General features: G+C 42.1%; 5 protein-coding genes across 20 annotated transcripts in view; 1 reads left to right on the forward strand and 4 right to left on the reverse strand.

The window, feature by feature from the left end:
- LOC148382988 (uncharacterized) overlaps positions 1–13,162 on the reverse strand; it is a 27,168-nt gene extending 14,006 nt beyond the window's left edge. For 3 of the 6 annotated variants that reach the window (XM_088359241.1, XM_088359240.1, XM_088359236.1), the window contains exons 1-29: positions 13,079–13,162; positions 12,526–12,601; positions 10,643–10,756; positions 10,077–10,150; positions 9,132–9,763; positions 8,753–8,921; positions 8,439–8,695; positions 8,121–8,237; positions 7,841–8,038; positions 7,591–7,731; positions 7,249–7,506; positions 6,571–6,757; positions 6,327–6,493; positions 6,116–6,256; positions 5,633–5,811; positions 5,367–5,542; positions 5,048–5,272; positions 4,863–4,972; positions 4,381–4,605; positions 4,160–4,289; positions 3,841–4,060; positions 3,604–3,751; positions 3,196–3,373; positions 2,707–2,887; positions 2,325–2,451; positions 2,102–2,221; positions 1,499–1,649; positions 532–644; positions 271–421 (exon numbers count right to left, since the gene is read on the reverse strand). In XM_088359241.1, coding sequence (XP_088215367.1) covers positions 271–421; positions 532–644; positions 1,499–1,649; positions 2,102–2,221; positions 2,325–2,451; positions 2,707–2,887; positions 3,196–3,373; positions 3,604–3,751; positions 3,841–4,060; positions 4,160–4,289; positions 4,381–4,605; positions 4,863–4,972; positions 5,048–5,272; positions 5,367–5,542; positions 5,633–5,811; positions 6,116–6,256; positions 6,327–6,493; positions 6,571–6,757; positions 7,249–7,506; positions 7,591–7,731; positions 7,841–8,038; positions 8,121–8,237; positions 8,439–8,695; positions 8,753–8,921; positions 9,132–9,752 — 4,690 coding nt within the window. In that variant the 5' untranslated portion in view covers positions 9,753–9,763; positions 10,077–10,150; positions 10,643–10,756; positions 12,526–12,601; positions 13,079–13,162. The remainder of the gene's footprint in view (positions 1–270; positions 422–531; positions 645–1,498; positions 1,650–2,101; positions 2,222–2,324; positions 2,452–2,706; positions 2,888–3,195; positions 3,374–3,603; positions 3,752–3,840; positions 4,061–4,159; positions 4,290–4,380; positions 4,606–4,862; positions 4,973–5,047; positions 5,273–5,366; positions 5,543–5,632; positions 5,812–6,115; positions 6,257–6,326; positions 6,494–6,570; positions 6,758–7,248; positions 7,507–7,590; positions 7,732–7,840; positions 8,039–8,120; positions 8,238–8,438; positions 8,696–8,752; positions 8,922–9,131; positions 9,764–10,076; positions 10,151–10,642; positions 10,757–12,525; positions 12,602–13,078) is intronic. The other 3 variants (XM_088359239.1, XM_088359238.1, XM_088359237.1) reach the window with 3 other exon arrangements.
- Positions 13,163–14,597: 1,435 nt separating this feature from the next.
- On the reverse strand, positions 14,598–15,859 carry LOC148382989 (uncharacterized). The gene is made up of 4 exons (XM_088360116.1): positions 15,704–15,859; positions 15,582–15,638; positions 15,447–15,518; positions 14,598–15,138 (listed from the first exon to the last, which is right to left on the reverse strand). Exons 1-4 carry the CDS (start codon positions 15,762–15,764, stop codon positions 14,657–14,659), a joined length of 672 nt encoding a protein of 223 aa, XP_088216242.1. The 5' UTR covers positions 15,765–15,859; the 3' UTR covers positions 14,598–14,656.
- Positions 15,860–17,012: 1,153 nt separating this feature from the next.
- LOC148382990 (uncharacterized) lies at positions 17,013–19,745 on the reverse strand. 9 transcript variants are annotated; one of them, XM_088359478.1, is made up of 6 exons: positions 19,616–19,745; positions 19,519–19,548; positions 19,367–19,435; positions 18,894–18,989; positions 18,819–18,854; positions 17,013–18,779 (listed from the first exon to the last, which is right to left on the reverse strand). In XM_088359478.1, exons 1-6 carry the CDS (start codon positions 19,698–19,700, stop codon positions 17,068–17,070), a joined length of 2,028 nt encoding a protein of 675 aa, XP_088215604.1. In that variant the 5' UTR covers positions 19,701–19,745; the 3' UTR covers positions 17,013–17,067. The 9 variants fall into 9 exon arrangements, with proteins under 9 accessions (XP_088215604.1, XP_088215609.1, XP_088215606.1 ...); XM_088359483.1 differs by lacking the exon at positions 18,819–18,854 and having other exon boundaries at positions 17,013–18,708; positions 18,931–18,989; XM_088359480.1 differs by lacking the exon at positions 18,819–18,854 and having other exon boundaries at positions 17,013–18,780; positions 18,931–18,989.
- A 65-nt stretch (positions 19,746–19,810) lies between these two features.
- LOC148382991 (uncharacterized) lies at positions 19,811–21,847 on the forward strand. Of its 2 annotated transcripts, XM_088359498.1 has the most exons (4): positions 19,811–19,967; positions 20,146–20,232; positions 20,501–20,682; positions 20,722–21,847. In XM_088359498.1, exons 1-4 carry the CDS (start codon positions 19,910–19,912, stop codon positions 21,793–21,795), a joined length of 1,401 nt encoding a protein of 466 aa, XP_088215624.1. In that variant the 5' UTR covers positions 19,811–19,909; the 3' UTR covers positions 21,796–21,847. The 2 variants fall into 2 exon arrangements, with proteins under 2 accessions (XP_088215624.1, XP_088215623.1); XM_088359497.1 differs by having other exon boundaries at positions 20,501–21,847.
- Positions 21,848–22,674: 827 nt separating this feature from the next.
- On the reverse strand, positions 22,675–23,674 carry LOC148382992 (uncharacterized). Of its 2 annotated transcripts, none has more exons than XM_088360190.1 (4): positions 23,549–23,674; positions 23,419–23,463; positions 23,279–23,359; positions 22,675–23,136 (listed from the first exon to the last, which is right to left on the reverse strand). In XM_088360190.1, exons 1-4 carry the CDS (start codon positions 23,601–23,603, stop codon positions 22,703–22,705), a joined length of 615 nt encoding a protein of 204 aa, XP_088216316.1. In that variant the 5' UTR covers positions 23,604–23,674; the 3' UTR covers positions 22,675–22,702. The 2 variants fall into 2 exon arrangements, with proteins under 2 accessions (XP_088216316.1, XP_088216318.1); XM_088360192.1 differs by having other exon boundaries at positions 23,428–23,463; positions 23,549–23,673.
- Between the last annotated feature and the right edge of the window lie 447 nt (positions 23,675–24,121).

Raw genomic sequence — 24,121 nt, forward strand, 5'->3', positions numbered from 1 at the left:
AATGGTTGCTTGTTTGTAAGACATCTTCATTTGAAAGGCGCAATCAGAACATGCTGTCGTTGCTCTGATATATAATTGGACCTAAATAGAAGTCCAAACTACTTGATTAGATTATCAAATTAAAAGATATGTGCCATCCCCCATATTCCAGTGTACAAGCAGGGAAAAAAAAAAGATTATTATTTATTTTTTGAAATGAATTTTTCTTAATTTCATTCTGGTTGTGTTTGTACACCATGATCTTTTAAGCCGAGCAGGTGCGAGTAATACCTGAGCTGAGTGTAGGCAGGAAGGCCTTGCCCTTGAGCAACTGGATTATCTGATTGGCCACGGGTTTAAAGAAGTCCATCACCTCATCAGGCAGGGGAATAAACTGCAGGGACTGGCAGAGACCCCCAAGGCCTGTGAAGTCTGGGTGATCCTTTCAAGAATAAAAATAAAACATCAAAATATGGAAATCTGCGCATTCTTTCTCTATCATGTGATCTATCCGAATTTTACATTCAAGTAAAAGGTCACTAGATGGCTTACATTGAAGACTTTCATGGCTTGAAGGAAGAGTTGTGGGATCTCAGATCGGAGCCACTGGTTCCATGAGCTGTCTCTGTCGACGTCCTCTCGAGAAGAAGGGATGTCAAAGTCACCTAAAACACATAAGGAGCATTTTAATTATTCATTTGGAGCCATGATTGTAAAAAGGCAATTTCGTTTTAGATTTACATCTCCAGCCTTCTATCTATTTATTATGTTTTTTGGTCCTTGATTATTTTTTCATCTAGCTCTCTCACTCGTGTATTCTACGTCCGACGTTTTTTTTGCCATGATCTAAATTTGTGTGTCTTACATAAAGTCGCATTCATGTTATTGATTAGGGATTTTAAGGTTGCAAATTTATTTCTGATGCAATTTACAATTTGAAGGTTACTGAAATTTAGTCAGCAATCTTGGAGCCCATCCAGGTTTAAAAAGATATCTACTTTGTACTGTAATGATTGGCATTGCTGACCCTTGTTGGTACACTTGAGTACTGCACAAGATTTGTTTGTGTGTTAACACTGGGGTCAATTTGAACCCAACTTTCTTATTTACATACTTATTTCAAAAGATTAAAAAATGAAATACAACGTTTTTTTCCAAGCGAATGCATCATGTGCTATTGACTGCATACATAGTGCTTAACATACATGCTTACATGTGTACAGGAAATTGAAAACACATGATGATGTTTCATTTACATTTAGTCTGTCCTATGAAACACAAAGCGATGATGCTTTAGATGATGATGCCATCATTTAGAAGAAACATTCCTCATTGAATGGGACTCAAAGATGAACGTATCTAACTTGTTAGCGACACTAATAGAGCTGAAGTTAGTTTCAAAACTCGGTAAATTGGAACATTTCTGTCAAAGTTACGCTCATATTGAATAAACAATGAATAAAGTCGTATCAACTGTTACAACAAAGGAAGAAAACAAACAAACAAACAAACACACAACCTTGTATGATGAAGCGGAATCCAAAGCTGCGAAGAGGCAGGTAGGCAAAGACGGGCTGTTTCGGCGGTTGGCCTATCATGTCACTTTCAGAGTTGTCGCAGTCAAGTTGGAAGGCGAGGGCAAGCTCTGTTGTTTCCACATTCTCTTTAAGCTATAGGGGGGAGAACAAAAAAAACACTCAAGGTTGGATAACAATATGCTCATTGGAAAACAGTGCACCATAAATTGAAACTGCTCATACCAAGTAAATGAACCCCAAAATAAATATGACATTTTATTTTGTATTTTTGTCACATGAAATGAAAATGACAATTTGTTTTGAATGTTACAGTATCCATAATCGAATGTGGCCTGACCAACCTCAATAAATGAAAACGTCATTTGCTGTACTCCTGTTGTAAATTATTTGAAATGTATGTTATATAAATGATATGATATAAATAAATATATATTAAGAATATATTATAAAAAGAAAAAAACTCGGACATACATTATGACGTGCGGTTTAAATGATCAGTCAATACCTGTTACCAATGTAAACCTTATGTTATGCACCGCATAACAAACAGGTGTGTGTGTGACAAGTGCGTGCACGCCACTCACCATCTTGGGCTGCAGTGTACGTTTGACAACTAGCCAGCGCTCAGTGCCATCGGAGTGCTCCACCTCCAGCACATTATGATTCAGGTCTTTACGAGTCATTGTTACAATGCGGCTCTCGGCCTGCAGGAGAGGAGAAAGCAGCGCAAAGAAACAAACAAAAAAAAGGTTCGATTTAAGCACACAAGCAGAACAAATGAGATTTATCAAAATATGCCAGAGGTACCTGATTGTAGATGGTAATGGAGCGTAGTCGGTGCAGAAACAGCAGCAGGGAAGGGTGCACGTCATGGAACAGGTTTCGGGTTTGATGGCACTCGGAGCGTAGAGGAAGGCGGATCTTGGTTGTCCAGCTGGTAAGAAATCAAAGAGAGGTTCATGAGCTCGATTCTTTGCTTCTTTTGTCCAGTAGCTCGCTGCACCACAATGTGGAATTGCTGATCCCTCGCAGATGCTCACATTTGACAATTTGAAATGATTAAACAGGTTTGTCAAACTTCCATTTGAACTGGACTGGCTGGCAGTGAATGAGCTACTCTCTGTTTAGGTCTTGAGTAGATGACTCGAACGTAGGGTAAGAAAATCAAAGGCTGGCAAACATATCAGACCTGTGAGGAGGAAATGGCTCATTTAATTGGGGCTCCAAAGGCCTCTCATCATCAATCCAGTGAGGGAGGATGTATCCTATGGGGCCACATGTCTTGTCGAAAAACAAATGGAAGCCATTGGAGTGAATCTCTGGACGGTCTGTGACTTTGAATACTGACTTAAAGCCAATACCCTTTTGTCCTGCACAGATCAAAAGGATTAGAAATACGTAGGCTTACACCAGGTCTTCTAATAATGGTGGATTTGGAATGATATGCATGACTAGCATATTAAGAGCAAATATTTCAATTCCAATTTTGTCGTTGAAATTAGAAAAGGTGTGTCGCTATGTGCCTCCCCAGTAGCGCAGGTGAAAAATGACGGCCCTCTCCAGCATATGTTACTTAAATCAAGTTAGTGTTGGTTAACAAAGAAATGTTTTATATTCAAATCACACATCTTGTTTTTTCAACAACGGATGATCGGCCCCAAAATTGTATGAAACATACCTATGTATCCATATTTATGTTTGCCCTTGGTACTTTGACCCACATCACATATGGCCTTTATATTTGCCTCCTGGAAGCCAGTCTCATTGTTGAGAACGGTGATGCAGTCCTTCTCAATCACAAAAGCCAGTGCTGGTATAGCATCAGGCTCTGATGGGTAACTGTTGTCATCTGCATTCTGGAAACAGGGTGAGTGCACATCAAATAGTGGCTTCCTCTTGAATCCCACTCAGTGGCAAACAAGTCTTTTTAAATCTTCTTTTCAAGCTTAATTCAAGATCACCAATGTTTGCCAGTAGATGTTAAGCAGATGTTCGCCTGTGCTTTTCTTAGCACTAGGATTATTAGTGCTATTATTAGCAATAGGATTGTTGATCATTTCAAAAGTGTGTTCAAGAGTATTAATACCTGTATAAGTTCCAAAACAAAATGTGTGTCTTTGCTGTAGAGCTCGGTCGAGAGGCGGTCCAAACTTCTTCCAAGTCGGTCCTGCTGCACCTGCATTAGGTTCTGACCTTCAGCTGAGAGTTCCACACCAATACCAAATCCTTTTTTTCTGTCGTGACGTAAACAAACAAGAGAATAAACCAATTTTAGTTTTGAGAAATTGCTACCAAAAAAACAAACAAACCCATGAGCACACACCTTATCTCCTCAATGATGTTCCTGTGGACATCTAAAGCAGGTTCCGATTGACAGGTTGCCTTCTCCTCTTTGTTCAAATCCAGGATCTCTGGCTGACTGACTATAGGACCTTGGACCTCACTGCTTTTGTTTGACATTTCATCATCTGACAGAGAAGCAAAAAGCTCTTCTTCAGATAATACTTCCTCCACTGGCTCGTCTCCTTCTTGTGCTCCATGACCTAAAGACGATTCAAATAGTATATAGTTGTATTACGTTTGCCATATGAGGTTGACTTGATATTTGTTCTTGTCAATTGTAGTTGACAATAAAACAAGACCTTTTTGAAGGCTGGGGTTGAGATGCCTGGAGGATAGACTGCTGTCTGTCGCATTGTCTTCAAGGCTACCATTTTCACTCACGTTCATCACACCTGACAGACGAGTGCGCTCAGAATCCACCACATTCCACTGAAGCCACAAATAGCACATCAAATGAGAACTTTGAAAAGAAACATGACTGGCGATGAAAAAAGATTGCATTCATAATCATAGCATTTACCTGTGTTTGGATTTTGGGCTGATGAAAAGGTCCTGTGTAGAAGGCACCATATGGCTTTGCTGATGTCAGCTTTTTTTGGTAGTCCTTCAGCCACTCTGTGATGCCCAGGAGGATTCCCAGTCGATGCAAACAATTGATGTGCCTTGGGTTTGAATGGGCCGCAGTGATTAGGACCAGTTTGGACTTTGTTTGGCCCAAGACTTTGGACAAAGGCTCTAAAAACACCTGAAGGTCACATTCCTTGATGAGCAGTGATACACTTTCATCAAATGCATGTTTTTCAGTGCAGTCTACAGTTCCTTTTTTGTCCAATCATAACAAAAGAGAAAAGTGGAAGCACGGTGACCTCGTTGTTCATGATAGCGACCAGCTGTATGTCATAAGTAAATTCATTTTCAAGTTAGCAAACAAGCCCATTAGTCCATCAAATCTTTGTTCCAGATCCTCCCTCCCTTGTAATTGTGCAATGAAGTGCAACTAACCTGCTGCAAAACAGCCTGACAGATTCTATTTGGAATTCGAACCAAACATTCCAGAAGGAAATTAGCCACGGTGCTGTAACATGACATGTCCTCTTCAGCTCGAGAAAGATCTAGACACCAAAGCAATTGTTAGCAATATAACATGGCTGCATTTTCAAATATATTCCCATTGAGGCTGAAGCTACCTTCTTTAGCCACAGCCGCGGCCAGGGAACTCTGAATATGATTAGCCAAGAGGGCCATGGGAGCATTTAGGATCCCGTCAGCTACAACAATGGACACTAGGTGGCCAGCTGTTCCCACGGGGTCAAGGGTCAGGGCGGCATTGGAGAAATACTTGTCTCCTGTGTCTGAGGTGATCCTGAGCAGCAGACACGGTGTCACCTCCAAAGCTGCCAACTCTGTATTTTCTGTTATCGATCAAAATGGAAGATATCAGATATAGATATCAGATATCAGCATGGGTTCGAGAAACAAATCATATTCCAGTGTACAAACACCCACCTGCATTTCTTTCAATAAAATCTTTGAGGGAGCCGTGGAAAGGTTTAAATATGAGCTCCCACTGACTCCATTCATTCAAATCCTCTAACAGAGGACAAGAATGCAAACTGGCCAATGCCTGGACCTTTGACATCTCCCCAAGCCGCCCCACGGCTTCACACTCACTTTTGGCACTGGTGATAAGCGGAGAGAAAAAGTGAGTTTCTCTGTGGCATGCACGGGGTGGTTTTGATTTCTGCCAATTGTTGACATGTCAGAGACCCAACCTTAAAATGCCATGCCTGGCGAACATTGTGGACTCGTAAAAGACCTGGCTCAGTCCTCCTCCGGCTAGGTCTCTCTGACGCTGGACTAGTCTGACCAGTGTCTGTAGCGAGCCGTAGCCCAAGTCCCGACTGTCCTGCACTCCGTAGTGGGACTGCAATGCCAACTCCATGTGGGACAGCTGTGAACATTCAAAGGAGAACGATATGTGTCCACTTCATCATCATTGATAGTCAGTTTACAATAGCAATCTGTTCCTTGGTGGCCAAATATGTATATGAATGTAGACATGAGTGCCATTGTTTCCCAATAAACGAATGCAAAGCTTAATGACCTGAAATGTTTGAATGAAAAACATACTAAAAAGGAAAAACAGTCTGTAATTGGTGCCTTAAGATAAAAGCCATTTGTAACCTTCAGATGTTTGGTGTCAGGACCATCATAAAGTGCGTGGAGCTCTATTGATTTATTCGACGTCAACTCACTTCATCTTGACCACCAGAAGTATTTTGCCCACATTGTTTGATGAACTCAAATATGTCTTGTTTGGTGGGTCTGAAAAAACTTCTTTTCCCATTTCCATCACTTCTCAGAATCAAAGTTGAACCAAGCACGTCCTGCAGTAGCTGCATTTGACACCAAACACGTGTTTTTCAATATTCAAGAATCACGGTTAGCGTTTCAATGCGCACATACCTGAATGTGTTTCACCAAGAACCCCAAGAAGCTGCCTTGACCCAAGGACGGAAAGTCTTTAACCTGGAAGTGTTTGCTCAAATTCTTCTCTAAGGTGGCAATATCAGCCAAATGGATGGCTGAGTTCATAGACGATAGGCTATCTTTTAGGTACTGCTTCACTTTGGCTGAAAAAGGCATTCAGAATTGGGACTCGGTTGCCACAGTAGACGTATGGAGCAAAAAAGACCTTTTGACTCGATACCTTCGCTGGGCTTGCTTGTGGCACGTCTGTCTTCCGTTGGATCTTTTCTTCCAGAGCTTTGAGGAGTTTCCTTCTTGGCCTGCTGGTCCTGTGGGATAGCTAGCGAGGCACCGCAAATTGCCAATTGAAAGAGAGATGTTGCCAGCCTGTCACCTGACACTTGTGTGAGGAATTTCCGGACATTTGCCTGTAAACAATGAAATAGCACACAAATAATTACTGGGCCAGACTCAAATTTGTCCAGGGCACATTTGTGTGTATGTTTACGCTGGATATTCCCAACCCTATACGGTTGGCATCTCGACTACGAGAACTCCAAAATTCCGTAAGCTTGACTGCGTAAACATGGAGAGTGGGAAAGGTGAAGAAGGGGAAGTGTTCTGGCAGCGTCAGCTCCAGGAGAAAGTCCAGATAACTGTAACGGTCGTTTTGGGAACATCGAGTCCTTCTGGTGCCTCTCAGAAGGCGTGAATGAATGATCGGAACAGGGAAGATACTAACAAAAAGGTGGATTTATGTTTGTTGTTTATAGCTGTTGGTTAACATTTTCAGTGAACCAAGCGAGCAATAGCATTAGCGAGATTAGCCGTCCCCAAGTGTACTGTAAATGAAGCGAATGAACCAGAGGCGCAATGTTTCACACACTTGGGAAGAGCGCTCACCTACCTACCTACCTACCTTTAGCACTGGCGAACTGAAGAGCTTTTCTGCATTTGTGAAGACTTCCAGCACCACTTCCGCTGCTGTCATGGAAGCATATTTCTTCCTGAGGTCCAGGTTCTCGGCAAAGACGGAGCATGTGCCTTTGACAGGATCCAGGACAACCTTCTTCAGCTTCATGAGATGCTCCCGGGTGTCCTCTTCTAGTTCTTTCTGAATGGTTTCTTTAATTTGATCCATTACGCTATGCTCACAACGACTGACTTTATTTAATGACTGAAGGAGACACAGACATTTGTTTTGGATTCATTTCAAGGATTACAAGTCAACTCCCTAATAAAATGTCGACTAAACGCTTACCGATATGGACAAGCCAAGACTGGTTATCCTGATGCCCAGTTCGTAAGGAGACTCACAGTTATAATGGTCACCTAGATACTTCATAAACTCAGCCAGGTCTACTTTGGGCTGGCTCGACTTCCTCCTGTAACTGCGAAGGTGCTAGAAAGGAGAAAACACGTGGAAGGAGCAAAAATAAGGGCAAGTCATCCAAAATGATATCATGATGACAACCAAATGGCTTTCTATCCCGTGATTGACATGACAACACCTTTAAGATGTCAACTGTCTCAATCTGGGGGATATCATCGTCCTTGGTGTTACTGTTCATCTTGAACATGCGGTGGATGATGGGGAGTTTGCAAAGGGGTCCCAGGTTCAGCTCTTCGTAGCGCTTCTTGTTCTTTAGAGCAGCCAAAGCCTGGCCCAGCTCATACAAGGTGCAGACGGTTGCCGCCGCTTCAGCCGCCTGACAGACAAAGAAGAAGATGTCAACCACAAAGGATGACGTAGCATAGTTCTCCTTTCATTTGATGGGACTGGCTGCTAACCTGAATGTACGCTGAGATCTCTTTCTCCAAGTAATGAAGGTCCTTCAGGGCCTGAATATTTTGTGGATTTATCTTTTTGGATTTAAGTTGCATTAACGTGCATGTCCTTGCCATCACCTGAGATGAGTGACAGTGATCGATAACAATTAGCGACAGCACATTGACGATATGACATCATTTTCCCGATTCCATCTCATGTGTGTTTGTTTTGACGAGCTCCTGTCGACTTCGTTGCAATGTCACTTCACGGACAGTTTCATTGATTCTTTCGTCAAGCAAGTGTTTGAATGTACGTACCTATTCTGGTTTGCATCTCACCTTCTCTTTGGTGACCAGCTCTCCTTCCGCTGCAAGTTCTCGTCTCACACTCTCCATCAGACTGCTGAGTGTGTCTGGATGTAAATTTGTATTCTTTGTACCTTCATCATTCTCCATAGCTTCGATGGCCCGCATATTATCTTGATGTACTTCTCTCAACTGAGCATGAAAGGCTTTTCTAAAAACAGGAGCACTGAACTCTCCCCGAGTTGCATCCCTGGCTTTGCTTGTACTGGCTCCAGCTGCTTGCTGTAATCCTGAGGACAAGACAAACAATGGTTGACTACAAATGGTTGACTCCAAATGTCACCTACCGGCGCTTCCAGTACCAGGTGGGAGAGGCAGGTTCTTGAGAGAAGATGATTCTAAAGTCTCATACATGGAGAGGTACAGTTGAACCGGAAGCTTTTCGCCAAAATGATGAAAATAGCAAACTTCCAGCAGATCCATGGATGGTTTCGTTAGTTGGTATTTATCAGCTACCTGAAACAAATGGACAACTTTTCCAAGAAACATTCTGGGGAGTGCAGTCCAGAGGTGGAATGGCATCATTTGAAAACATTCTCAGACATCAAATGTTCATATTAGATGGCTTTTGGTTTGTGCTGATTGAAAGAATCCTGCACCATCATGTACAGCATAGGGAAAAACACCTTGCGTAGCAACATTCTATCAGTGAGTGTATTGACTCACCTCTACAATCTTCTTGTGCAGATGCTGTCGCTCCGATTCATCAGTGAGCTTGGATCCAGTGGGAGGAGATTTATCAGGAATGGACTGAGCTGATTCTGAATTGAAAGGGGTCCCCGCAGCTTCAAGTGGATCTTGAGACTGATACATCTTGTGGATCACCCGGTCCCCAATCACAACTAGATCATTGTCTAAAGTTGCTACCAGGGCAGCAACAGAAGTGAAGCCCAAAGACTTCCATTTCAGCTTTGTGTTGTATTTCAGTCTGTAGTCTGTTGACAAATTCTCCAGAAGAAGCCCTTCTGGATATTCTCTCATCATGGCCACTACATTTTCTGCCCTCTTAACCTTCTTTCTTTCCTTCTTTAGTTCGGTGGCTTCAATAGCACTTGTTCCTGCAGCTCCGTCATTGCACCTGTAGTCCTTGTGAAAAACAAGTTGTTTCTCGACAACCAAGTCGTCTTTCAAAGCAGCTAACAGAGCAGCATTGGACTTGAAGCCCAGGTCGGCTCTCGCTAGGTTACAACGGTATGTCTGCTGGTAGTACAGACCGAGTCTCTTGACGGGGATCCCTGCTGGGTGCTGCTTCACCAAGGCCACAATATTTTCAAAAACATTCTCCATCTTGATTAGTTCTGTCAAGTGGAAAAACACATTCAACAATTAACACCTTGAAGCAGTTAGAAAAAACAAAACAAAAACATTCAGAACAAGAAAGGTTTGTAAATGTAAATCTCCAACGTTTGGGTGTTATTTCACGGTAAAAGATACACCTTCACCAATTTAGAATTGACAAATCTGACCAGACGATGAACAACGTTTTGTTTTTTTTACGGCTGTTACCATGGGATGACTCAGCGTTAGGGAGATACCCAAATCGCGTGACAGCCTTTGCAATTGGAGTACGACTTGCACATTCATGTTGAGTCAAAAAGAGGCAAGGCGTACCTTTAAATCATTGTTGTCTGGAGTTTCAGGGTGTGCATTCGATCGAAACGTTGGAAAAAGGCACAGCACCTGGGCTGTCATGGAGACAATAGATTCATTTTCTGGATGTTTTGGACCCAAAACATCACTTTCTTTTTAGACAAAATATGAACTTTGTAAATACTGGTCAAGAAAGAACCCTTGCCCCTAAAAAAGAAAAAGACACCACAAATGTAGAATGTTGTTCCTCAAATGAAGTTATTGTTTGACAAAACTGCTCCGTAAAGAAAAGAAAAGAAAACATGACCCAGTCTTGATTTTGTGCACCGCTTTTTAGCCATATTGCCTCACCGTGTCACCAATTGTAACTACATTGCAAAACTACTTGAACCACCCACCAAGTCTTTGCGGTAAGTTACCGACCGCGGTGTCTTGTGAAATTCTATTTCAAATACAGAATATTTTCATAATCATCAATACACGGACGGACATGATTTTAACAATGAAGTAACTACAGATATGGTATCGAAGCAAAGCTAAAGAAAGAAAACCGAAATCCATTTGTCCTAAAGCAAACGTGTTCCTACCTTTTTCCTCTTCTCTCTGTCCAGATCAGCTCGAAGCACTGAAAATGAGCCAGAGAGCGTCCTGGTTGGGCTTATAAATCCCTCCCTCGTCCTGTTAGGTTTCCATCTCTGCAGCTAAGGAGAAATGAAACTGAAAGTAAGAGGCTTGCTACAGGCCTCACTTTCATTTTTCTGGAATGCATGATGTGGTTACATCCGGATGACTGGATACTCTCTACACACTGTATATGATATGATGTATATTATATATAATATATGTATACATCTGAGAGAAGTTAATATAGCATTTATTAGATACAATATAAAAATATTTTCTCAAATAAATCATCATACTTGATAAGTCGATTTCTAAGCGATATGGAATCTCTGTAAAACAATCAATAGAAAAGACAATATTGGACATGAAAATGAATGATGACGTCATATCTATTCAGCCGTCCATTTTGATACTGTTATATTATTGCTTAGAATGCCACAATATAGTTTGGTGTCTGTCTCATCATGAGTTGAGGGAATATCAATAAATAATGACAAATGAAAGGAAGGTGAATTTGACTATGGACATCTCTATGACCTTATTTTATATTGTTTCATGTTGCCCACTCTGCATTCATTGCAGCCTGGTCATCCTGGACGAGGGATACTTCCATCTGGTTTCTTATTTTTCCCGTTTGGTGAGTTTTATTTAAATAGATATAAAAAAATGTCACTTAACTTGAATAACAAAACCGTCAAGGGAGAAAAGAGGTCATATTTGTTGTTTCTCTTTCCTGCTCAACCCTTGCTGACTCATACATCATGTGATCAGCAAGCAAAACTTACGAGAGCCAAGTGAAACGAAACAGGATTAAGTAAGCAAAACTTACGAGAGCCAAGTGAAACGAAACAGGATTAAGTGCTATACTGGACTCTGAACTCCCACTTTTTTATGCGTGTATTTAAATACCTCCTAAATCTCCTCTTGCAGGATCAATAAAGTCTATTTTCCTATCAAACTAACTGAGACTCCATTTCCTTTTGTCCATGTTGGGTGCTGCCAAGTTATGAATGCATCACCTTTCATGGTATTGCTACAAGATGTGGCGGCTACAGATTTATGGTGCTAAATCCAATTGCTGCATTTTTTTTCAATATACATGTAAAGTAAGTAAAAAAATATATTTTTTATTTAGCTGATTCCAAGTTAATGTGACCAAAGCATTTAGGAGGTTAATATAGAGGAAATATAATTCCAAGAAAAGTATTTATTTCAAAAACAGACAAGTCCAAATAAAAATAAATAAATGGTAAAATACAATTTTATTTATAGAGCACTTTTAAACAACCACAGCTGCAAGAAAGGGCTGTACATGGGATCAAACATAAAACACAATAAAGAAAATTAATCAATTAAATTAACTTTTTACATAAAAAAGACACAAGAAAAGCTCCCCGTCACATTGGCAATTCATTTTCCAAAGGGGCCACATGAGAAACTGGAATGACCGTTGAGTATCAAGGCAACATGCTAACCTTAACTGTGTTCCATAATAATCATTTTTAATTGATTTATTTACATAAACTGCAAATTGTTTTGTTTTAGGGGACTTTAAACTTGTCTCTTTAATATTACTTTCAAGGACCAAAACACACGGATTGAAAAACAGGACTAAGACGTTGCAAATATAAATATACCAAATTGAAATCCGTCTACTCTATAGGTATGAAAAATAGCCTTTTATTCATTTTATTTGCACACTGAAGAGTGTATTTATAAAGCATATAAAAAAAGAACTTGCTGCCTGGATTTAGCACCAAAAAGATGACCAACACATTTATTTATTTTTTTAATCGTGCTCTTGTTGAGCCAATACATACATGGAGTCATCAAGAACATACAGTACCTTTCAGACATCACCTTGTTGGCTGAACTTTGGCTTCTCATAACCCGGGGCTGAGCATTGCCACATCGTGATGGCCCTGCAAAGGGCAAAGTTGAGTCAGCATGACTTGTGTTGTCATGCATGTATTGCACGCACACTGCATATGCATCTGTTTGGACGCATATTGTTAAGACGTCTTGCAAAAGATGGATGGATGGATGAATGGCCCTGGTTTTAACAGCAAACCTTCTAAACGCGTCACATATTACGACGTGCGTTATTATTGACAGAGGAGCAGCCAACACATCATATTGGAATTGAACAGCAAATGAAATTGTATAGGATTATATTTCAATCGAATTGTATAGGACTGTATAGCGAGCGGACTGCGTTGATGATTGATCATGAGCAGAAGCTGCCGGCAGGGTTCGGTGATTAAGCTAACAGGGATGCTTTTGCTAGCGGAACAGCGATGTAAGCTATCGTTGATCGCGCGCTGTATAGCTTTTGGGCAATACCCATCGCTTGTATACACAACCAAATACGTAATATTGCTGATGCGTTGGAACCTTACCATTGTCAAAATGGCGAGCTTTGAAGCGCAAAACTCACCGTTGTTTATTTTGTTTGCTAATACTTCCGGCTAACACGATGGTGCGTTCAGGTTCTCACTAAAAATTAGGAAGTACCACAACTCGCATGTTTGCGCACTTCAACAATTCAACAATTAAAAATTATACATAGACTTCAATTTTATTTGATTTTAACCCCCCCAAAAACTTACTACACTTATGCTAACCCTGGACGTTTTTTCAGGGCTTAAAATTAGGACATGTCCGGGGAATAAGAGGACGTCTGTTGATGCTATTTCTTTAACCCCCCAGAAATTTACTATGCCTGGTCATTTTTTACTAAATGAAGCCTTAGTTAGTTAGTTAGTTAGTTAGTTAGTTAGTTAGTTAGTTAGTTAGTTAGTTAGTTAGTTAGTTAGTTAGTTAGTTAGTTAGTTAGTTAGTTAGTTAGTTAGTTAGTTAGCTAGTTAGTTAGTTAGTTAGTTAGTTAGTTAGTTAGTTAGTTAGTTAGTTAGTTAGTTTATTGACAAAAGTATAAAATTTTGGGTCCAAACAATAATCAAAAGCCATCATACAACTTATAAAAAAAAGAAAGAAAAAAAAGGCACACATTACAAAAGATTAAAATAAATAACACAAAAGTTTAAAAAAAAACACAGCACAAAAATGCTTGCTTCATAAAGTTTTCTGTTTTTCCAACGTTCCCCCCTATATTTACATTCAAAGAAGAGCAATGACGAAAAGGAAATGGACATGTTCATTTGACGCTGGGTTCCATACAAGTGAATGGGGGCACTGCCGTCTTGTGGTATCCTGGCGTCATTACATGAACCGCTTCATAAACTGTCAAGTTAAAAGCCTGTATGTTTAATATCGTACGACCTACGTACGTATTTATTTAATTCTGCTGATGTGATGATATTTTAAACTTAACAAATGTACAGTGAAATACTCATGTTTAAGTTCTAATAACCAAATTATATTTACATTCAAGAAAGAGCAATGAAGGAAATAGACATGTTCATTTGACACTGGGTTACATACAAGTGAATGGGGGCACTGCCATCTTGAGGTAGCTCGGCGTCATTACACGAACCGCTTCATAAACTACAGTCAAAATCTTGCCTGTAAGTCTGGTCACCCTAAGTTCATCAGTCGTCATTATGTGCTTCGTTGCCATGTGTGATTCAATTTGTCCATGGCTTTATTAAAAATAGTCAAACACCAAAAATCCGTCAGTATTTATTACCCATTTGAATTTCAGCCTGGCTTGCTGAAGTTGCTCACTCACATCTTGTGCATTCTCAACCCATCTGGAAATTTAATATAAATCATGATTTCACCTGACTATTCTTCGGTCCTTTACCTTTCAAATACAGAACAAGTTATCTTTTTGAATCAATTCGACTAGTCTGTGTTAAAGTGCACTTACACAATGGATTAGGTTTACTTTCCTAAAGTTTTCCCCACAATTAAATAAGGAATTATCTGAACATGGTCAAAGAAAAATGACAGAAGATGTTTAAAGATGAAGAGTTTTTATTCCATCTCACAGTAGTTACTCACTGCTATCAAGGACTTCAAACATTTACAACCACTGTGTACAAGTCATCGTCCATGCTGTCATTCTGGTTTTCCATCATGTCACCATTGCTCATGTTCAGACGACCATTATTCAAGGGGTTCTGGTATTGCATGAATTCACTGTTCTGGTAGTCTTGCATGGCTTCCTTCTGGTAGACCTTGGTCATGTTCTGGTAGTCTTGCATGGTTTCATTCCGATAGACCTTGGTCATGTTCTGGTAGTCTTGCATAGTTTCATTCTGATAGATCTTGATCATGTTCTGGTAGTCTTGCATGGCTTCATTCTGGTGGCCATTGGTCATGTTCTGGTAGTCTTGCAGAACTTCATTTTGGTGGACCTTGGTCATGTTCTGCTCATCCTGACCAGAGTCCTTTTTCCGGTAGCCCATGCTCATGTTGTAGCTCTCATCTTCCATGAAGTAATCTTTTTGGTGGGCCATGCTCATGTTCTGGTAGTCACGGCTGGAGTCGTCATTGACTGCCAGTTGGAATATAAAATAAAAAAAGTTTACTTCCAAACACTGGGCATTTTTGCACAACATGTGCTTCTACTAATTAGCAGAAGGAACAACTTTTATGCAGTTTTAGTTTATATTTACTGAAATAAATTCATTAAATGATCCGTTTGTACCTTTAAGAAAAGCATTCTATTTTTCAAGTTGAGAAATCAATTTGAACATTTCGGCAGTTCTGCACCATTTTTAACACTATTGCCAAATGTGTGCCTCGGCTCAAAAAGGTGATGAAACTACCTGACTGGGGAGGGGGGGAAAAAAAATTCCTTACCTTTACTTTGCAGCTTCAACACAGAATCCAAAGCATGAAGGAATTTAACAGCTTCCTCAAGCAAAAGGCCATCTGTTGCAAACCAAACAAGTGTTCATGTCACACAATGAGCTGTGACTCAATCAATGTTCTTACCTTGCGCACTTCCCTTTTGAAGCACAGTATTGTTATCATTTGGGGTAACAGCTGCAGCTGGAAAACAGGGGCCGCATTTGAGGACACAACCATTCTGTTTTGGGCTCCTAAATGTTACTTACCATCGCCTCCGTTCATCAAAACTGCAAGCACCAGCACAAGCGAGATCCAAAGAGCAGCCATTGCTTCCGTTACAGATGTGAATGAACAGAACTGACCACATGAGCTCGCTCTTATAGCAGGTGACAAGTGATGATGCTAATTGGCTCCAGCTGCATGACAAAATATTTACATTTTTAAAAAATTCATCATAAAATGTATTCTGCATTTGATGAAAACATAGGAAGAAAGTTGTGGTTAAGGAAGCATAGATGTATGGTGGTGAGCACATCTGCCTCATAGTTAGGATGTCAAATTTAACCAAGAAACTTATTAAATGAATGATTAATTATCCCAAAAAATACAAAGTGAGGGGAAAAAAATCCAACTGTATATGCTGAGGAACCCCCAACGATGGCAGCACAGAACATCCCTGGAATGAATAAGTTTGCTGTAATGTTACATTTTGCTGATCCGATCAAGAGCATCATTGCTCAATCTGCAAGTGATGACATTACAACCGATGGCCAATTTTGCATCGAAATAAATGATTTGCCAAATCAATCCAGTCGATCGGATCTTTGTAACGTCTACCCAATGGACAAGATTCTCTGCAATGCAAGAGATTGAACCTAGGTGGGGTGCAGCATACAAATAGCAAAATTCTTGCGCATCATATGGAACCGTCCCTGACTTGGTCTCCATAGACCACAAGCAGATCAGGGGAGTACTTTTAGCTCATTCAAGTGACAGTCAGTCGAGCGAGAGAACGGCGTATTTCAACATTTGGTATCGTTGGCAGGGTTGTGAACACTGTCAGTCATTAGCAACACACTGCAGCTCGGCATGGGCACCCAGCAGATGCTTCTTCCTTGATCAGATTGACTTGACCTCGGTGGAATTGTGAATGATGCCATCTGTATCTTAGATAGTTTCATTCATATGCAGTCAATGGTTGTAGCTCCTTTTCACTGAACTACCATCAATATGGTGTTGAGAAATGATCAGCCATTGTTGGTGTTGAAGCCCAGGCTGCTTTGACTGCTTTTAGCTATAAAACTTCAAATCTGAATTCCATGACACGGTGCAGCGGCTTTTGAGCGTCCCAATATTCAGCAGTATTACAGGTGTCCTGTTAGGTCTGCTTCTCAGGAACCTTTGACTGACCCAGAAACATTGCATTTAAAATACTAGGAAGTCTCTGCAGTCATGGGATTACTTTCTTAGCATTAAAGAAAAAACAAAATTTGAGGAGCTCAGATCACTAAACTGGACCCTTCTGTATAATTAGTTTAATTTTTTTTTCTTAATCAAGATACAAATCAGACAAGCTTTACTTAGAACATTACCATAGCTTTATTTATGCTGAAAGCAAGACAACACTACATCATACATTCACAGTCACAACATCTTCCATTTCTTCCTTCTGGTAGGCGGACAAAAAACTCAGGTCACTGCTCTCATGATTAGCATCACTTGGGTGATTGAGACTCCTTGCATAGCTGGATGTGATGTTTTGAGGGCCCATGGCCATGTTGGAGCTGGCGGCGTCTTCCATGTGGCCCTCGGTCATGTTGTAGCTGGCGTCTTCGGTCATGTTGTAGCTGGCGTCTTCGGTCATGTTGTAGCTGGCGTCTTCGGTCATGTTGTAGCTGGCGTCTTCGGTCATGTTGTAGCTGGCGTCTTCGGTCATGTTGTAGCTGGCGTCTTCGGTCATGTTGTAGCTGGCGTCTTCGGTCATGTTGTAGCTGGCGTCTTCGGTCATGTTGTAGCTGGCGTCTTCCATGTGGCCCTTTGTCATGTTGTAGCTGGAGTCTTCAGTCATGTTGTAGCTGGCGTCTTCCATGTGGCCCTTGGTCATGTTGTAGTTGGAGGAGTCTTCCTGGTGGCCATTGGTTATGTTGTAGTTGGAGGCGTCCTCCTGGTAGGCCTTGGTCATGTTGTAGCTGGCATCTTCCATGTGGCCCTTGGTCATGTTGTAGCTGGCATCTTCCATGTGGCCCTTGGTCATGTTGTAGCTGGAGGAGTCTTCCATGTGGGCCTTGGTCATGTTGTAGCTGGCGTCCTCCTGGTGTCCCTCGGTCATGTTGTAGCTGGAGTCTTCCTGGTGGCCCTTGGTCATGTTGTAGCTGGCGTCCTCCTGGTGTCCCTCGGTCATGTTGTAGCTGGAGTCTTCCATGTGGCCCTTGGTCATGTTGTAGATGGCAGCGTCTTCCATGTGGCCCTTGGTCATGTTGTAGATGGCAGCGTCTTCCATGGGGCCCTTGGTCATGTTGTAGCTGGCATCTTCCATGAGGCCCTTGGTCATGTTGTAGCTGGCATCTTCCATGAGGCCCTTGGTCATGTTGTAGCTGGCATCTTCCATGAGGCCCTTGGTCATGTTGTAGCTGGCATCTTCCATGAGGCCCTTGGTCATGTTGTAGATGGCAGCGTCTTCCATGTGGCCCTTGGTCATGTTGTAGCTGGCATCTTCCATGAGGCCCTTGGTCATGTTGTAGCTGGCATCTTCCATGAGGCCCATGGTCATGTTGTAGCTGGCATCTTCCATGAGGCCCTTGGTCATGTTGTAGCTGGCATCTTCCATGAGGCCCTTGGTCATGTTGTAGCTGGCATCTTCCATGAGGCCCTTGGTCATGTTGTAGATGGCAGCGTCTTCCATGTGGCCCTTGGTCATGTTGTAGCTGGCATCTTCCATGAGGCCCTTGGTCATGTTGTAGCTGGCATCTTCCATGAGGCCCTTGGTCATGTTGTAGCTGGCATCTTCCATGAGGCCCTTGGTCATGTTGTAGATGGCAGCATCTTCCATGTGGCCCTTGGTCATGTTGTAGCTGGCAGCGTCTTCCATGAGGCCCTTGGTCATGTTGTAGCTGGCATCTTCCATGAGGCCCTTGGTCATGTTGTAGCTGGCATCTTCCATGAGGCCCTTGGTCATGTTGTAGCTGGCATCTTCCATGAGGCCCTTGGTCATGTTGTAGCTGGCATCTTCCATGAGGCCCTTGGTCATGTTGTAGATGGAGTCTTCCATGAGGCCCTTGGTCATGTTGTAGATGGAGTCTTCCATGAGGCCCTTGGTCATGTTGTAGATGGAGTCTTCCATGAGGCCCTTGGTCATGTTGTAGATGGCAGCGTCTTCCATGTGGCCCTTGGTCATGTTGTAGCTGGCATCTTCCATGAGGCCCTTGGTCATGTTGTAGTTGGAGGAGTCTTCCTGGTGGCCCTTGGTCATGTTGTAGATGGAGTCTTCCATGAGGCCCTTGGTCATGTTGAAGCTGGGCTGGTCATCTGGCTCAACTTTTGCTGCCAGATGTCCTATACACACAGAGAACACTTTTTATGGCATGCCACTGAAAATATGGGCTTGAGAGTTTTACAACTATTTCTATACTTGGTAAGTCTACGGAGAAGAGAGGCTTGAATGACTGCAACAGTTCAAGTAATATAGAAACAATTTGTCAGCTATAAGTAAACAATCCACTTGATTTCACCAGGCCAGTATAGTGACAGTTGACTGACTGCAAGTGAACCAAACCAAGCCAGCCACTTCATTTAGGAGGGATTTTTCCTTCTTTATATCCACCAACCAACAAAAAGAGGCCTTTACTTTTTGGCCATTCTCACAAAGGCAGTTCATTTCACTCCTTTTTCCATCCAACAGTTGAAAGCAAATGTTAGCCGAGTTTCCTCACCTTGTTCATATTGCCTGCGAATGGCATCTAAAGACTCAAGAAGTTCCTCGAACACTGGTGAAACATCAGCTTTTAAAAGAACACAAGCGTCAGCAACAAACAAAATGAATCACACCCACCATAGCTACCTAACTCAGAAGGATTGGACTCACTTTGTCTCGATCCAGGTAGCGAACAAAGACCTGCAGACAGTGCCACACAAATTGGGTTAAACACTTTGGGTGACAAACAAGACATTTCCTAACCTACCTCTGCCCATAAAAACAGCTTGCACCAGCAGACCCAGGAACCAGAGAGGAGCCATCGTGTCAGGAGCAGCGATGCCAAAGAACATGCAACCTGAGCTTTTATAGCAGCTGACAAGTGACCACACCTGGTGCTAATTGGGCTGATTTGCATGAGCTTTGGGTAGGTCGAATATTTCAAAAAAAAGAAATCATAACGTCAACCTCCAAATGCTCATTAGAGCTGATTAGCAACAGTTGGGGTCACCTGCTTTAAAAGCTCATCCGGCTGCTTCAGCTCACAACCGTCACGGAAGTCATGGCTGCTCTTTGGCTCTTGCTGCTGGTTCTCGTGCATGCGCTCTCGGTGGACGGAGGTGATGCTCATGACTTGTTCTTGTCTTAACACGCTAATGTTTGCGTGCCTGCATGCTGAAATGAGATCTTTGTTTTGTCGTTGGTGCTATGCAAGATGTTGACGGCTTCAATGATGTGCTGAACAATAGAATTGTTGAATTCTTTGTGATTGTGCTTTTTTTTTTTTTTTTGCTGTAGATGTGTTTGCCAATGATGTTTCACAGGAGAGGATTGTGAAACTTATCCAGTCTTTGGATTCCATGCTGAAGCAACAAACTAAAGAAGGTGAGCTAATTGGAGTGTCAACTAAAATTCTCACAGGCAAAAGACTGAATGCAACACAATGTACATACCTTGAAGGGGAAAGTCAAAATATTGCGTATGGCATCAAAAGTGCATCTTGCATCATCTGTACCAATTTTATCCATAAACAAATTAAAATGACAATTTTATGGTCATTTGCATCTAGTAAAGGATATTCAATGGTTCTGTCTGCAGCTGGCTATTTGTAATTGGCAACTAATGTAGATCTCTATTTTTTTTTTTCCCAAAGTGGAAACTGATGCCGAAGAGGGCTCCTTCAGCCATTACCAGCAGAGCCACATGAGTGAAGGCCTGCAGAACATCTCCAACTACATGAGCAATGATGAGTACAACATGACCAAGGGCCACATGGAAGACGCCAGCTACAACATGACCGAGGGACACCAGGAGGACGCCAGCTACAACATGACCGAGGGCCACATGGAAGATGCTGCCAGCTACAACATGACAGAGGGCCCCATGGAAGACGCCAGCTACAACATGACCGAAGACTCCAGTTACAACATGACCAAGGGCCACCAGGAAGACTCCTCCAGCTTCAACATGACCGAGGACGCCAGCTACAACATAACCAAGGGCCACATGGAAGATGCCAGCTACAACATGACCAATGCCTACCAGGAAGATGCCAGCTACAACGTGACAAATGCCTACCAGGAAGATGCCAGCTACAACGTGACCAAGGGCCACCAGGAAGACTCCTCCAGCTTCAACATGACCGAGGACGCCAGCTACAACATAACCAAGGGCCACATGGAAGATGCCAGCTACAACATGACCAATGCCTACCAGGAAGATGCCAGCTACAACGTGACCAAGGGCCACCAGGAAGACTCCTCCAGCTTCAACATGACCGAGGACGCCAGCTACAACATAACCATGGGCCACATGGAAGATGCCAGCTACAACATGACCAATGCCTACCAGGAAGATGCCAGCTACAACATGACCAATGCCTACCAGGAAGATGCCAGCTACAACGTGACCAAGGGCCACCAGGAAGACTCCTTCAGCTTCAACATGACCGAGGACGCCAGCTACAACATAACCAAGGGCCACATGGAAGATGCCAGCTACAACATGACCAATGCCTACCAGGAAGATGCCAGCTACAACATGACCAAGGGCCACATGGAAGACGCCAGCTACGACATGACCGAAGACGCCAGCTACAACATGACCAATGGCCACCAGGAGGACGCTGCCAGCTACAACATGACTGAGGGCCACATGGAAGATGCCAGCTACAATATGACCAAGGGCCACATGGAAGATTCCGCCAGCTACAACATGACCAAGGGCCACCAGGAAGACGCTAGCTACAACATGACCAAGGGCCACCAGGAAGACTCTGCCAGCTACAACATGACCGAGGGCCACCAGTGGGATGCCTCTGGTTACAACATGAGCATGGGCCCGCAGAACAAGCCCTCCAGCTCCAACATGACCATGGCTCCCCAGAGCGGTGACATGGCTGGCAAATTGTATGATGACTCGACAGATGTTTTGACAGTTAATGTTTAAAGTGTGCTTGTGTCTCTATTGCTGCAGCATTAAAGATCTTCAAATTTTACAACCTGTCTATAGCTTTTTACATTACTACCCAATCTTCAACTGACTTCACAATTGGAATGTAGTGTGAAACTTACCTCCCCTGGTAAACACAAATTGCAATTGTGCATAAATTTCCTTTCAAAAGCTATTTCCCACCTACTGCAAAACCAAATTGCACAATGACTCAAGTTGACAAGGTAACACCAAAAAGCTGGTTGGTAGCCATGTTCAGCACCATATTCACAAATAAGATTTTAGTGCAACCAACTTCGGATTAGGTGCTTCATTTCTTGTCCAGTTAAAAGGCTTGAAGTTCAACACCAAATAAGGACATTTAAAATTCCCTAACAAGCCATTATGGATGAGCATCTGAAAATGATGGTGCATGGGGGTTAGCCCTCTAAAGAGGCTTATCTACAAAGCTCCTCATTGGAATGAGACCCATTTAGTTCTCAAAAGTCTTTTGACTAACACCTAAAATAAGTGGACATGGGGGAGGGTTAGAATTGGCAAATTAAGGTGCAAGAGGGGTTTATTTCTCCAAGAGAAAAACATCCCATTTCTTCAGTTCTAGCAAAGTGGCGAAACTACATATTTCAGCTCATGTCTTGAACAAGCAAATTTCAGGAACACTGGTGGTGCTAGAGAGGGAGCTCTGGGGGACATACCACACCCAAAAAAAAAAAAGAATTGGGTACTGCTCTTTCCCTCTCAGATAACCTTTGAAAAAACAAAAAACCTTCCTGAACCCAGACCTGTCCACATGTATTTTAGTGTACTCCCCATTTTTTTTTTTTCTTAAATGCATGAAAGTTAAATGCCAGACAGAAGTACTTCAAAAAAATTAGATTATTTCCATGCTTTTATTCTGCACCCATCAAACATTTACAGACATGACATAGTCAACTGGGTTGTCTTCCTGGTTGCTAATGCTTTGCTGTTGGACATTGCTCACCATCACATTTTCCTGCTGCTGGGCGTTGCTCATGTTGGAGATCAACTGCTGTGGGATGACAATCTCATTGCCCATGTTGGAGCTCTGCTGTTGGTAGATGTCCTCCTGCTGCTGCTGCTGCTGCTGCTGCTGGGTGTTGCTGGTGTTAGAGACCTGCTGCTGGGAAATCACATTGTGTTGAATGTCACTTTGCTGTTGAGCGTTGCTCATGTGCTCAAGCTGCTGGGTGTTCATCGCTTCTTGGGGGATCATGATGTTCTGATGGACATTGCCCATGTTTGAGCTTTGCTGTTGGTTGACCATGTTTTCTTCCTGCATGGTGTTGCTCATGTTGCGGTGTGCTTGGTCAGGTTCCACTTTGGTATTTTTAAAAATAGAAAGAAATAAAAAAAAATCCACATTTACAAGAGAAATTATCTCTAAATCTCAAAAAAAAAAAAAAAAAATCTAAAAGCTCTAAACAATAAGCAGTGTTGTGTAGTATTTAAATATTCTTACCTTTACTTTTCTGCTTTAACGCATTCTCCAAAGACTGGAGAAGTTTAAAAACCTTCTTGATGGAATCATTGTTGGGAGATACTGTGGCAGATAAATATAAAGTTTGACAACCCACACATTTTAAGCATCAATATTCTCACCTGGCTCACCTTCATCTTGTTTAGCAGCAACAGAAACACACAAGCCTGCAAACACAAAGTTATTTCAGCTTTTGGAAACAAAATCATTGTTCTTCAACACAATCTTAGGTTGCAAAAGATCAAAAGCTACCTCTGCCGACCAAGACAGTATGCAGCAGAACAAGCACGAGCCAAGCAGCAGCCATTGCTTCAATGTCAATTGGGAGCAAGGTAGACACTACAAGCTTTTATAGCAGGAAAGAAATGACCACACCTGGTTGTTGCCAATTGGCTCAAATATTCTTGATTAGCACTAACATGAAAAAAATGGCAATGTCAGTTGACAATTATTCAAATGAAGCCCTTTTGGGTGTTGTATGCATCTTGGATTCAGCAATTGAAAAATAAAAAAAGAAAAGAAATATCATTGAGGCAGCACCATCTTGTGGTTCGCATATCCATCTCACAGCAAGATACATATGGAGCAAGATGCCGGCCACTGCTCCTGGTGTGGACTTTGCATTGTGCTGGAAAGTAGCCAATACATTCTTACTTTACTAAGATACTTCTGAATTTGAGCAAATGTTTTAGTGGAAATGCACACTTTATCTCAAGGTTCCATTGACACTCATTTTTTGGGCAGAATTCCATTCGTATAGATGGATGGAATTACAACATTGTGCACTTTGACAAGTGGCTGAACTCAGGAGGTTCTGGTATGTAG

Source organism: Syngnathus floridae, chromosome 18, assembly GCF_059516105.1.
Source record: "Syngnathus floridae isolate MCC-2025c chromosome 18, RoL_Sflo_1.0, whole genome shotgun sequence".
In the NCBI taxonomy this organism is placed as follows: domain Eukaryota; kingdom Metazoa; phylum Chordata; class Actinopteri; order Syngnathiformes; family Syngnathidae; genus Syngnathus; species Syngnathus floridae.